This window comes from Nothobranchius furzeri, chromosome 15 (genome assembly GCF_043380555.1).
Source record: "Nothobranchius furzeri strain GRZ-AD chromosome 15, NfurGRZ-RIMD1, whole genome shotgun sequence".
In the NCBI taxonomy this organism is placed as follows: Eukaryota; Metazoa; Chordata; class Actinopteri; order Cyprinodontiformes; family Nothobranchiidae; genus Nothobranchius; species Nothobranchius furzeri.
Window position 1 is genome coordinate 48021543 of NC_091755.1, and position 14593 is coordinate 48036135.

Genomic DNA, 14593 nt, shown 5'->3' on the forward strand with positions numbered 1-14593 from the left:
GATTCTTACATCAGGATGTTTTTATTTATTTTTTTACATTTTGCTCTTTAAGGATGGATGAATTAAGTAAGTCAATCAGAAAACAGCATCTATGCTGTGTTTCTGTGCCACCTTAACACTTTCAGACATATCGTCATGGAGCTGGCATTGGGATGGAAATGTGAAGCAGCTGGAAGACTCCGGGACTGGAGATGGACACACACACACACACACACACACACACACACACACACACACACACACACACACACACACACACACACACACACACACACACACACACACACACACACACACACACACACACACACACACACACACACACACACACACACACACAGTAGGCAACAAAAACTCCCGCAACTGCAGCCCTAAATTACAGACGGAGAGATGCTCAGAAACCAAGACGGGGTCTCCTCTCTCCCACCCTGGTGTGTTTTCACCAGTGTGCTGCTGAGCTCAGGTGTGTGTGTGTGTGTGTGTGTGTGAGGCGGCGGGCGGGTCAGCTGTGACTGACACGCTGTTGCGACAGTCGTGGGACTGATGGGAGGATGGGGAAACGCTGGATGAGGATGGAAAACGACTGGAGATGTGACAGCTCTGAGGCGCCTGGGGAGGACACCTGATGAAAATTATTCATGGATAACTTAGCAGACATGAAGGCGTCTGGCTTCAACGTTCTGCAGCCGTCAGTCAGCCGGCAAACAGGAACAATCAAATCAAACACAAACAGCATCCGTGTGGTCTTCATCAGCTTGCTACATCAAAGGGATCTGAGGCTCTTTGTGGTGGCGAGGACACGAGACGCGGAGCGTCTCACTGATAAACGTCAGGTTGGACATGAAAGGACACGAGGAGGAATCGGAGCAGAAAGAGGGTTTTAACATGGACTCGCACTTAAACTGCTGAAAACGGCTGGATGCAGCAGCGGAGATCCAAACTTTAAATCATCTTATTTATAGAACATCTACGAGTAAACATCCCAACAGAGAATCAGAGAGGTGTTTAATACGTTATCCTTTCTGGAAAACATTCAAAATGTCCTCTGATCATGACTAGCTTACAGGAGACTCCACACCCGAGTGTCCCTAAAAGCCACTCGGCTCGGATTTGGTTTGTGACAAAAACAGAAAACGCAGAGAATAAAATCAAACCTCAGAAAAGTTGATTTTGAGTGAATCGTTTTGTGTTTAATTAGAATAAAAAACGTCGTTTCAGCCCAAGCGTGACTAAGAAGGAAGGAGGCTTGAGGTTAAAGCTGCTCATAAACGCCGGGCCAAGGACATGAAGGACAAGTGAGGTGCAGCAGCGGGATTTTAATGGTTCACAAACACAGAAATAAAGAGAATAAAATCAAACGCACCAACACACACTTTGGCGCCAGTCTCAACTACAATCTGCTTTTTCGTCCGTCCCATCTGAAGGAGTAGCTCAGACAGGGCAGGGAGAGGCGACGACGCTCGGGGACGTTCGTTCTCCATATGGCACAAGCAAACCTGTCCGTCTGTTAGAGGGGTCATAAAATCAAGCTTCAGGGCAACACCGACTCGGTCCGACCAATCTGGGTTCATTAAAAAACTAGAATCACTTACAGGATCTTTAAAGAGTCAAAAAAACAAAAGCTCTTCAATAATATGTACAGAAGAAAGGATGAAAGAACCGGAGAGGAAAAGAACCGGCTCCGTGAGTTTTAAGGTGGAATAAAGTGAACACATGAATACGAAAACTGTTAATGTCTCAAACGTCCAACCACGCTTCAGGATTCTCCGTCCGCCACGAGACGACAGGTACGTAAACATCATCAGTTCTGATCTCGGCGGAGAGCGACAGGACCTTCATCTGAACAGAGGCGGTGGGTGGGAAGGAAAAGGTGAGGACGGCCATCTTCTCACAGGCGTTTCTGCGCGAACAGCGAGCCTGCCACGACCGCCGTGAGCACGGTCATTCCCACCAGCAGCCACATCCTAAAGCTCTCCTGGAACCTCCTGCTTTCAGCCGCCGCGTCGTGCCCAAAGATGTCGGCGAAGCGCTCCTGGAATAAAGCAGAGAGGAAAGGGTTAAACGCCGGAGGAAACGCGGCCGGGCCACAGCTCGGGCAGGTGGATCCCTCCTGAAAGGTCGCTGGGTGTCAGTATGACTGTCACCACCCACGCAGTCACCATTTCCATCCACCGCAGAGCGTTCAGGCAAATCAGGATGAGAAAAGCCCCTGAGAGCCACCTGCGCTATCTGGACTGTACCAGTTTCCTCCTGCATGGCTGAGCCCTGCTGACGACCCCCCCCCCCCGGCCCAACACTCATATTTCCTGGAAACTGGATGCAGATTCCTTCTCCGGCCACACGAGGGCGCCGGTCACGCTCTGATCAGCTGACACGGCCCCAGCCCAGCTGACTCACCCCTGATTGCTCCTCATGTCTCCACACTCCCAACGCTCCAGACCCAGTAAACACCCGTCCATGAGCTGACTCACGTCTGGTTCTGAGTCAGACTGGACCCAACAGACAAGCTTTAATGGGGGGTGGGGGGTTACTGGAAGCCTGGGAGAGTAATGAAACGCGTTCTGTCACAGAGAGGATTTTATTTAGTTTTATTGAAGCGTCACCGACACAAAAACCACCTGAATCCACCCGGGATACCCAACAGGAAAGGTGCTGCCGCCGCTTTTTATCATAAAACTTCACGTCGGGTCGGAAAGCGGCGAGGTGCCGTTCGAGAGCGACTGTGTTTTAAATCAGATGTTTGTTTTTCTAAAGAAGCCATCACTGCTGCCAAGTCTTGTGACACAAACAAACATTTAGAGCTATAAACAAGTTTGGGCTCGTCATCGAGCCGAAAAACAAACAAACAACAACGACGGGTTGTTAAGAAGAGGCCCGTGAGGGGTCGAGCTGGAAGATCCCGCTGCTGCAGCACAGAACTTTACAGTTAGACCCAAAAAGGTGATTTTCTGGAACAAGTCGAGCTGAGCTGCTTAAATAAACAAAAGCAAACGTCACAAAAACCCCGTAAATAAAACACTCCACAACTTTCTCTACTTTGAGAGCATCTTCTGCCTCAATCACACATTTTTACTTTTATATCACTCTGCTGTGTTTTCCATGGATGAACGAACGAGAGGTTTTACGTGGAAAAAAAGCTCTGGCGCTTCTGTTTTCAGGGGGCAGAAAACAGCAGCATTTGGATTCTTTCTCGTTAATATTCATAATAAGCTAACATCTCAACTCTGATTGGCTAACAGCAACGCTACTCTTCCGCTGCCTCCATTTGCTCTTCTTGATGAAAAAAATGCAACGTAGACGTTTTACCTCCACAAACACAAATCTGCTCCGCCATGCTGTGGAGTGGCTAATGCTAATGGTTAGCTTCAACTAGCTAAGACTTGTTCTGCTGTCCCGTGAGAGGGCCCAAGCCAAGGTGGGCGGGGCCATGAATACAAATGTTCCCTGTCATGTAGAAGAGACCGACGTTTCCTCACCCAGAACTTTTCATCTACATCCGTTCCGCGGCTAACGCAGAGCATCAGCATCGTGTGCCACTCGGAGTGACGGGTCGCGCGTCTATAAGTACAAGTATTACACGTTCTCATCGACCGATGCTGTTAGAATACGGCTCAAAACACCCAACACTTACGTGAGGTTTCATGTACGAGTGTCTGCCCTGAGACTTTCATTTTCTTATTTTAACTCAAATTTGTAACTTTTATCAGTTTCTGAATTTTTAAAAATAATTTTATGACTATTTTTTCTGATGTTAATTTAGTTTAGATTTTATGACTTTGTTTTATTTTGTTTTGATCTACGTGAAACACTTTGTGATTCAACGTCTGTAGAAATAATCGTGGTTTCAAACCCAGTCAGGTCATACCCAAGTCTTTAAAAATGGGACTCAATGCCTGTACGCGTGACACTCAGCTTTAAGGGGTTGGGGGGGGGGGGGGGGGGTGTGAACCACACATCTGCAGCTCACTCCTCGCAGAGACGGGTCAAACGCAGAGATGTAGCGTCACCATTCCTGTGACGACTAATGGGATTTTAACTTTCTTACAGACCTCTGAGACTTCTTTTGTATGTTCCTTCTGCGTTCTTCTAGCCGCTAGCGCCGATGAAGACCGCAGGAGTGCTGGAAACGGCCAGCGAGGTAAAAACCTTTCCCGTGTAGAGGAACTGCTCGAGATGACTTCCAGACACTCGCTGTGCAACATTTTCTAACTGATTGAAGGCTCCAGGAGAATGAGAGCGAGGCGCCTCGGCATCATGGTAAATGGTCTGTATTCTAGAGTCCTGGAACCCCCCAAGGCGCTTTACAACACAATCAGTCATTCACCCATTCACACACTGGTGGTGATGAGCTACGATGTAGCCACAGCTGCCCTGGGGCGCACTGACAGGGGCGAGGCTGCCGAGCACTGGCGCCACCCACCACCGGCAGGCAAGCTGGGTTAACCGTCTTGCACAAGGACACAATGACAGCGACAGACCGAGCGGGGCTCGAACCTGCAACCTTCCGATTACAGGACGAGCACTTAACTCCTGTGCCACCGTCGCCCCATACAGCAGGACGAAATGAGAAAAGGTCGAAATTTTAAACAAAAAAAAAAAAGCTGCAGACCAATGAGCGTCTTGTGTACGGAGGTCACGAGTAAATAAAAAAGCCGAATAAATTTAATTAAATTTAATTGTATCTGATGCTATTTCGTAGAGTAACACTCAAACTGGAGTTCGGGCTTGAGGAGAATCCATTAAACCTCCATCAGCCCGATCTGCTCCAGCTTGACAAATGAGATCACTTTTCATCGATTATGTGCATAAAGCCTCCCTCTGAATCATTCATGATAATGCATCGGCACACATAATTACAGCTAACTGCAGCGCAGTCGTCCGTCCTGACGTCAGAGTTGTAGAAAGCCAGAAGTTACAAAAACACGTGATGCAATCGGCGAATCGAGGACCGAGGGGGAAGAGAAGTCGCTCCTCGTGCTGATTTTTAACAGCTTTCTCTAAAGAATGATGCAAGATCCAGCCAACAGTGTCCCCATCTTCTAATGCAAATCTAAAATTAAATAATCAGGGAGTGCAGCTTGGTCAGGCCTGTAAAATAAAAAGTAAACGCGTGCGGGCGCAGAAACTTTCCTTTTCTCTGCAACAGAAACCTACTGAACACCCGGGGAAACATTACCAGGAGGCAGAAGCAGAGACACTCGTGAGGAGGACTTTCTCTTCCGCTGGATAAAAGACCTTCAATGCTGGAGGATTAGTTTCTTTCACACGCCGTCCTTGATGTCATCATCATAAAGCGCCCGGAGAACAGATGATACCTGAACAGGAAACTTAACGTTTCTCCACTTGTCTGGAAATGTTGCAACAACGAGATTACTTTGGAAAGGCCTGACGTGATTGGATTAGGATTAGGTCTGTTGGACGGTTTCTGAGGAAACTGAGCTTTGCAGAAATCGACATGAAGCGCGCGCGTGTTGGTTGGAGATAAGATGCTGATGTGACGTCTCATTCTGTCATGACAATTTAGGCAGAGAAGTCGCTTGAAAGGTGTGTCAAACACCTTTTCTGTGGCTCAGGGGTCAAAGGTGAGCAAATCAGAAATGTAAACATGAGACAGAAGCATGAGAACAGAGCAGGATTAGATTAAGTCCTCTCAAAATAATCTTTTTTTTTAAGCTTTAATGCAATTAGCTCCTTCCGAATTAACCAACTTGTACCGCAGTGACAGAATAAATAATGAGGTCAGAATGTCGTCCGACATGTTGTTGGTTGTCGTGTTTAAACAGAGTCAGCTAGCAAAAGAAACGGTGGAATAAAACCAGTGGGGTCGCCTTAACCAGCCTTTCTGGTAGGGTTGTCACGGTAACCAGTGTAGCGGTAAACCCCGGTAAAATATTTGACAATAATAATAACCGTCTTGTTTAAAAAAAAAATCTCGGTGGATTACCGTGGCTGCGGTGTAGGCGCGATGACCCTAACCAGCCACCGTATCATCTGCTGAAGTTGCCGGTGTCGGTGCAGGATCGGCTCGGGGTCCTTCGACTGCCGATGACGTTAAAGTAGCTGATTGGCTGAACATGAAGCTTATGGAAGTGACGTCACCACGTTATGATTTTGATTGGTCAGAACAAATTTGCGGTCGTAGTCTAAGCGGTTGTAGTCCTGTAGTCAAAAATCAACACTTTTTGGAGAAAATATGTATGAATTTCTAAAGGAAATGTAAAATATAAGCAAATGATAAACGGTGACCCTCAAAAGCTCTTGATGTTGATGAAATGGAGCAAAATAAATTATTAGAACTTTATTGAAAGACACCAAGCAATGTTTAGAGTCAAAGAATGTATTTAGATAACAACTAAGGAAATATACAGACGAACTCCACGTTAATACTAACAGATGTGGCTTCACATATAAGAACTGTTCTAGTTTGTGTCAGTCCGATGTTGGTTTTATGCAGTTTCACATTCTTTACAAAACAAAGATAATATGGTGTTTTATTAACAAATTACAATTATAAAGAAAACATTTAGGTGTTAACAAACAAGAATTTATTAACAAAACTGCTGACGTCTTTCCAAAACGTGTGTGTGAAAGCCGAGTAGATTTGCTGTAATGTGACGTCATCTGCTGTCGAAGGACCCCGAGCCGATCCTGTACCGACACCGGTGGCACATGCGCACTTTGTTGTTTACAACAAAAACTTTCGTGAAGCTAAAGCTGAAATAATGGCCAAAGGAGGAGACGGCAGCGCTCAGGACATTTATTATCCCTCAAAGAAGACAAAGTGGGAAGTACGGGCATCTTTTGGATATTTGAAGAATGCCGAGGGACAGCTGATAGAAGACGGCTATCCTGTTTGCAGCACGTGCAGAAAAAGTGTCTGTGAAAGGCAGCAACGCTTCAAATCTCATGACACATCTGCGTGACCATCACCCACAACTCTACAGTCAACGCAAGGCAAGCTAACGTTAGCGTTTTAGCTAAAATGCGTGATCCGAGGATTTGGGTTGAGGGAGAATGCAACGAGTCGCTATATAAAGCAGCCGCAGCGCCGCTACCTGCATGTAAACCGTGTCGCGGACACCGCCATGTTGAAATGACGCTATGCATTACGGGGCTCCCAGGGGCAGATAAGAGTTGGTCTCTCTCCGAGAATAATTATGAATTTAACAACGATTACTGCCTGATGACATTTTCCCCACATCTGCAAAGCTCACTGGAAGGACACAAACCGAGGATGATATGTTCCTGATATAGGGTCTATTACTCAAGTAAGGGTAAAAAAGTATCTGATTAGAAGGCTACTTGAGTACTGAGTATCATCTGATCTGATATTTTTAAAATGATGACATCAAACAGACAAAAAATAAGAAGTTATGGGCAAATATTGGTATTTTAAAGACTAAAGGGGAAAAATGTAAACAAATAAACAACATAATTACAAAATAACACATTTTAGGCAAAATTTAGACACAAACTGAGGACAATATTTTCCTGATATACAGGGTTTATTTTGAAAATGTAACACGTTTAAAAAAATACCGCGATAATACCGAAAACGTGATAATTTTGGTCACAATAACTGTGAGGTTAAATTTTCACACCGTGACAACCCTAGTTTGAACTGGTCAGAGATCTACTGAACGCTGCTGGTTCCAGAACCAACGAGGAACCTCCACCTGGCAGAAGAGTCCTCCGTTTAACGCGAGGCCTGTGTACCGTTAGGCTAAAAAACACCCGGCTTACACTCCAAGAAAAAGCAGCCTTAAGCTCCGGCTGTTCCGTGAAACTGAAGGTCAGGTTGAGGGTGATAAAGAAGGCCAACCTTGTCCCACAGTAGCTCCATTCACGGTTTAGCTGGAAGTAAACACACACACTTCTACTGTAGAACAGTCCAGAGGAGCAGGTTTCCCTTAATTTGAAAACAGCCTTGAAGTCAACGCAGGTTTTTTTTCCTTTGGTGCTTCTCACTCTCATCTGGGATTCGTGCAACTATTCGCTCTTCCAAACTACAACTCATGATCGGCGTCTCTGCCGAAGCCTCGTCTCATTTTGTTCGCCCATCCCTTCTGAGCAATTTTACAAAATTTTTGAGACGATCGTGCGAAAAATGATCGAGCAATCCAATCAGAAACGGACCCTAAAAACGGCCAAAAATCGCCATAGCAACCCAAAATGGCCGACTTTCTGTTTTATATTGACCATGGTTGCAAGAGGGTTTTCTGTGCGGACTGTTGAGTAGTACCAGTATACCAAATTTCATAACTGTACGATAAACTAAGCTTTATGGAGAGGGGTATATTTCACTTTCTAGGGGGTGCTGTCGAGCCACTTTTTTATCAACTTTCACATCGCCAGTGAAATACGTAAATTTCACGCACTTTCTATATTGAGCCAGAATTTGGTGACTTTTTGGATATGCTAAGCCCCCCTAAAGGCCATTCAAAGATGCAGAAGAAAAAAATAATAATAATAAGAAGAGGAAACGGAGCAGATACAATAGGCCTTCGCAGCGAAGCTGCCAGGGAAAAATAAATATTTGGCTGCAGCTCACCAGAACCTTTAATCAGAGAGTCAGGCAGAAATAAAGTCCTCCCCGTGTTCAGGACTGAACGTGACAGATTTACTGGAAATAAACAGTAAAAGCATTCGGGGCTTTGGCTGAACGTCTGCTCTTATGACCTGTTTGCTGTACTGAAGTACCCAGGAAGTGCCCACCAGGGAATAATAAACACTACTTCAGAATGAGATGACGTAGCATAAATTACAATCACCTCTCCGAGGTCTGAGTCAGTATTTTACTGCCTCCTTTATCGTTTTCTCCTCAGTGAGGGGCAGTCTGACCACTGCCTATCCCTTCCTGTCAAACCTTGTAGAACAATGTGAGGAATGTGGGTGTAGAGGATCGTACAGGACGTCGTCAGGGCTACGACCGTTACCTGGGCATGCCTAGTCACTTGTCAGAGTGATGGATTCATTGTGAATTATTTCATTCTGAATCAGAACAGGTCACCGAAAAAGTATTTAAGTTTCACACTACTTCAAACGAGTGTGTGTGTGTGTGTGTGTGTGTGTGTGTGTGTGTGTGTGTGTGTGTGTGTGTGTGTGTGTGTGTGTGTGTAGCAGCACATCCTGACTCACAGCTAACCTGCTCACATCCTGTGTTCCAGAGGAAGGTGAACATTTACTAGATGCTACTGTACATCAGTGATGTGTGCGTGAATGACAGATTAGGAATTTGAAACAGGTGTTCCTCAGGAATGACTGTTCAGACCTCAAATCTTCCCATTCTCTATAAAACACAATCTCCTGCTATTTCAGAATAAACCTTGTATTGTTCTGAACTTAACCAACGGAAATACAGCGATCCAACACGTAGCAGCCAACAAAAATGACTGCGACCCCTTCATTCCCCTCAGCTACCGGATAGGGCTGCAACGATTCAAAGTTGTCGACAAATATCGCCAGACGTGTTTTTGTCCGACCAAGTGAGGCATCTCACTTCAACAATCTCTGCCGAGAGTTGCACATGCGCAATAGCTTCTCTGCTGAGCGACAGCTAACAGAAATGGCGGCGTCCGACACAGCAGCTACGCGTACCAAAACATCTAAAGTTTGGGAGCATTCTAGCCTGGACTCGGCAAATAAAAATGACCTGCATTATTTGCAAAGCAGTCCTCGTGGGTCACGGCAGCACCCTGGTGATGCATGAACACTTAACGAGAAAGCCCGTTGGACAGTTGAATGAAACAGAGTCAGACTCGCCTCGGTAAGATTTAAATAACACGAAAGCCAATATGGTTTTTTTGGATGTACGTTTTTTTAAACGTATTTTCGACTTTAAAAAAAAAGATTTAATGTTATGTCTGATGAAAGTATTTAAATTGTATTTATGCATTCATGTCTGTACTGACTGAGCACTAATTGGTGTTAGACGGGGCATTTTTATTTACTTTAGTATGAATCGGCCTATCAGCAGCAAAGTTCAATAAAATATGCATTTTCCATTGAAGTACCCAACTTTCTTGTGTTTATTATCTTTTTTCACATAATTAAAGCAATCTCATGCTAAATCAAAGAAAAATGTAATAATTATCCAATTAGTCGACTAATCGCTAGTTGTTAGTTGCAGCCCTAGAACCGGAGCAGGTGAGCTAAACTAATCATCACACAGACACTAACCAACTGATGCACACAATAACCTTAATATCAGAAATAAATGTTACGTAAGACATCTTTGTTGCTTTTATGGCTTCTACACACATAAATGCTCGACCTTTCCTCTAGCTCTGTTCACCACCCATCAGGACATCAATGCCTAGACCGCGAGTCTCGTTACATCCTGGGAACATTATTGCTTATATCCTTTATGAAAACAGACACTATGTGATGAGTTCAAACTAAATCCACAAAAATCATCCATTACTAACCCTGAACAGTGGAACCCAGCTACCTGAAAACAGACAAATGTTGATGGGATGAATCACGACACTTCAGCTCAACCTTTCTGCTGCAGGCGGCGCCATCATGGGCTGGCTACATTTAAATATAAATCACCTGCAGATATCTGCTTATTTTGTATCTCCATGCAATATTCAAAGCACAACTTTACAGTTATTTCTCTACGAATGTCATTTTTTAAATAGGTAGTCAGAGGATCTCAATTTTCCCGCTGATAGGCCGAGCAGCTTTAGTTTCACCACAGAAAAAACAGTAAATTCCCTGTGCACACGCCAAGACCCCACTGGTGGTTTGACATGTGCAATCTCCTCCTCACCTGGCAGGTAAATCCTGAGTTTATCTCCTGTTCACACGGTCACACCTTTACTTCCCACCTTCATCTCTGTTCCCAGAGGAAATCTGCAGCAGTCTGCAGAAGGCTTTAAGGCCTTTTCAGGTTATTTCCTTCTGTTAATGTCCTTAAAGGGGCGTTATGGAAGTTTGACAGCCAAAACATGAAATAATAAATGTCTTCTTCATACATTCTCCTGCAATGCCCTGGTCCTGTAGAATGAGCCCTGGCATTTTTACTGCGATTGCCTGTTTTTCTGTAAAATCACAGAAAAAGAGAGATGCTCGGGTCGAGCAGGCTGCTTCATGCGCGTTCACGCTCAGGCATCGCCCGTAGCATTTGCTATCCGTAGCTTTAGCAGCAGAGAGAGAGGCAGTGCCACTTTGTCACTGTTCCTAACGTCTAGTGACAAAGCTAGCTACATTTCTGAGGACCCTTAGCTACTTTCTGTAGAACTTTCTTCTAGATATTTCCTGCAAATTAGCAACAAAATAGCCATTTTCACTCCGAACCGTTCTTTGAACGTTGTTTCAGCTGTCATCAAGGATATAAATGTTACAGATGCAAAAGACATCGCTGGTGCATTAGCTCACCTAGTAAGACGTCAGACTCATGCGGAAGACCTGGGTTCGATTCTGGATGTGAACATAGTTTATTTAGAGTTTATTTTTTACATTAATGGTATATTTTTTTACAGTAAGATGCCCAAATTTTTATTTGAGACTCTCCGAACGGCATTGAATTCACAGATAAAAAAGATGTGGGTTCAACTTTCATTTTGGAACAATTTTTCAAGCAAGGGAAGGGAATGATCTGAGCATGCAGGAGGACTGACCCATCATAAACCTTTGTCGCTGTGCTGAAGAGAAAGGTACAGAACCAAATTATTTAATTAATTAGCTGCACGTTCTCCTGTCCTCTGTCCTCCGGGCCGCATACGCACACGCACACACACACACACACACACACACACACACACACACACACACACACACACACACACACACACACACACACACACACACACACACACACACACACACACGGGACTGTCTCAGCTGTTATTTTCGTTAAGGAGTGTGCACGTACAGCATGCGCGCCTCGTGCACGAGCCAACTATTAAAGCTGCCGTTACGCTTTTGGCCTGAGGGGGCAATAGTGAGCATAAAAATTCAAAACTCCGTAAAGTCCCTTTAAGTTTAACTTTCATCAGTTGGGGTCAAAATTAAATCAGAGAAGGGAAGATTAGCCCACAACAGCAAAAAGTTTGGATTTTAGGAAAAAGAAAAACGTGAGGAAGAACAGGGAAGGAGACTCTTTGGAGGGTTGCCATGACAACAGGAAAGCAGCTGATTAACGCGTTTGATGCGTGCGAGTTTGTGTTGGGCGTGTAGGTTTGTCTCTGCGGCTGATAAATGGCCCGATGCTACACGTGGAGAAAGGAGCGTTGCAACGATTCTTGCTGTAGATTCCAATTCATCAGCTCTGACTAGTTGGTTGCTTTGGTGTTGCACCATAACGAGCTGCAACGCTCAAATCCCCTGATGGTGAAACCCCCTGACCGTCTCAAACACACACACACACACCCCAGACATCGATTAACGCCTCAAACACGTTTCCTCTTAGGCAAAATGGGACTGAAGACTGATTGAAAGTCAATAAGTTGTATAGCCTTAAAATAACAACCCTTCCTGCTTGTTGGGTCCTTAATCAACCTGTAAGGCTGACTGTCGTTAGTGCACGGCTGTGAGACTCTTACCAACCCGTTAGAGTGACGAGTAACATTAATCTGTGGTAAAAGGAGCCACTGCTGGACTTTAAAAGGGTTTTTATAATTGATTGTGGTTTTTGTTAAAATACTGGGAAGTCTTGAGCTTGTGATGTTTTAGGTTTGAAGTTTTAACAACCCGAAGGTTTCGCTTCAGAGCTACAAAAATATTTGACAGGTCAGGGGTGGACCGTTAAAGCGCCCGAGCGCCAATGGCGCTAAATTTTATCGCCGGGCGGTAAGTACTTGACGACTTACCGCCCGGGTGGCGCCCAAGCCTTATTTGCCATTTACACACCGGCTTTCGCCTACATCATGGCCCCGCCCTGTAGGAAGCTGCCGTTTTCGTTTCGTGCGCGTGAACCTGCGCGCCTCTAGCCACGTACTGCACCTGCACGATTCGTGCACGTACTGCACGATTAGTTATGGTCACGTGAACTATAAGTTCACTATTAAAGACGAAGTGGAACCACGCTAGAAACACACAAGCACGCAGGAAGATCGCGCCACCACAGGGATGGGATTTCTTGACGAAATCTCCGGCAAAACGCTTTAAAACTGGTGAGGGGAAGTGAGACAGTTCGAAACGGTATGAAGCAGAGAAGCGTGTGCGTAAGTGGAATGATTCTTGGCGGTTTAAAGAAGACGGGAGGCGCAGAGAATGGCCGTGTTCGAGTTGAGCAGCGACTCGCCTGGAAAACAGACGTGAGCAGACGGAAGCAGCAGGGGGAGTGGCTGAAAGCAGGACACAACACCGGCGTTTACGCCGGGGACACACCGGCCGCGGAAGCGCCCGAAGCGAATCGCTTACGAAGTCCGGCCGCTGCTCGCCGCTCCTCAGTTCAGATCAGACGCGCCCCATTCGAGGCGCGCCTCGGCTCAGCTGTGGTTTTTCCCTGGTGTCCTCAATTTCCTCCTCTACGTGTGTGTGTGTGTGTGTGTGTGTGTGAGTGAGTGAGTGAGTGAGTGAGGAGAGAAGAGAGAGAGAGAGAGAGAGAGAGAGAACCTATGGTGTGAACCAGTTGTTTCTGCCAGTTGAATCTCTTGGATTTCCTGCATGTGTAGCTCGGGGTGACGATGGCTGAAGATATCGCGTTAGCATTCACACTTGTTCAATTTTCAATTTTAATCCTGGTGCCTGTTAGCAGCTGAAACACATCCTCACGTGCTTGTGAATATCATATATTGTATATGGAGACCTGACTGTAATAATAAGTAAAGGTTAGCAGCTGTAGCTTCAGTGTGCTCATAAGAAACGTGACAAAACAAAACAAAACACATTTCTCTTTATGGCCTATATAGTTGTCATCATCAACGTAACGTGATTTACAGAATACATGTGACCAACTAACATTTCATGTTCTACCACCGGATGTTTGGATCAAAATGTGAACCAATCAGATCTTAGATCAGGTGAGAGCCAGGCGTTTCCCGTCATCCCCTAGGTTTTGCAGCCGAGGGAGAGCAACTGCAGCGCCTTGCTCCAAAATCTGCGGCCGCCTTGATCTCACGAGGTTATCGTTGCCTACGTATGCATGACGTCAGAGCAAGTCGGCGTCAATTCGGACACAAATCTAACCGGCATGCACTGCTCGCCGATCACTGATAGTCTAATCTGCGCAGAAATGGCTCATCTCGAACACGGCCAATGGCTCGAATACAGCAAAGCGGAGTTGGTGATGTACTGCGTTGTATACCGGAAGTATGCGACGACAAAATCGTGTTTTGTTGAGGGAACAAACAAATTCAAACTTGAATACGTTCTTATGTTTGTGAATGTGTACAAAATAAAAGTTTATTACATTTAAAACGGTTCAGTTGTTATTTTGACTCGTTTTGGCAGCTGACCAGCGGGGCCGGTAGATTCTTGGCGGGGCCGGTAAATATTCAGAGTTACCGGCCCGGCTGGCCGGTTGGTTTTGAAGTTAATGTCCACCCCTGCAGGTGGTCATCTCCCAAATCCAATCTGGACCCCACCAGGCTCATTCGATTTAAAAGTCACGACCTAGACGTGGACACAATTATCTTTTCGTTAT

The 14593-nt window shown here is 45.4% G+C and overlaps 1 protein-coding gene across 1 annotated transcript in view; it reads right to left on the reverse strand.

Annotated features, from left to right (window-relative positions):
* Positions 1–1665: 1665 nt before the first annotated feature.
* bcl2l1 (BCL2 like 1) overlaps positions 1666–14593 on the reverse strand; it is a 31225-nt gene continuing 18297 nt past the window's right edge. Inside the window, exon 3 of the mRNA XM_070544967.1 lies at positions 1666–2032. Coding sequence (XP_070401068.1) covers positions 1889–2032 — 144 coding nt within the window. The 3' untranslated portion in view covers positions 1666–1888. The remainder of the gene's footprint in view (positions 2033–14593) is intronic.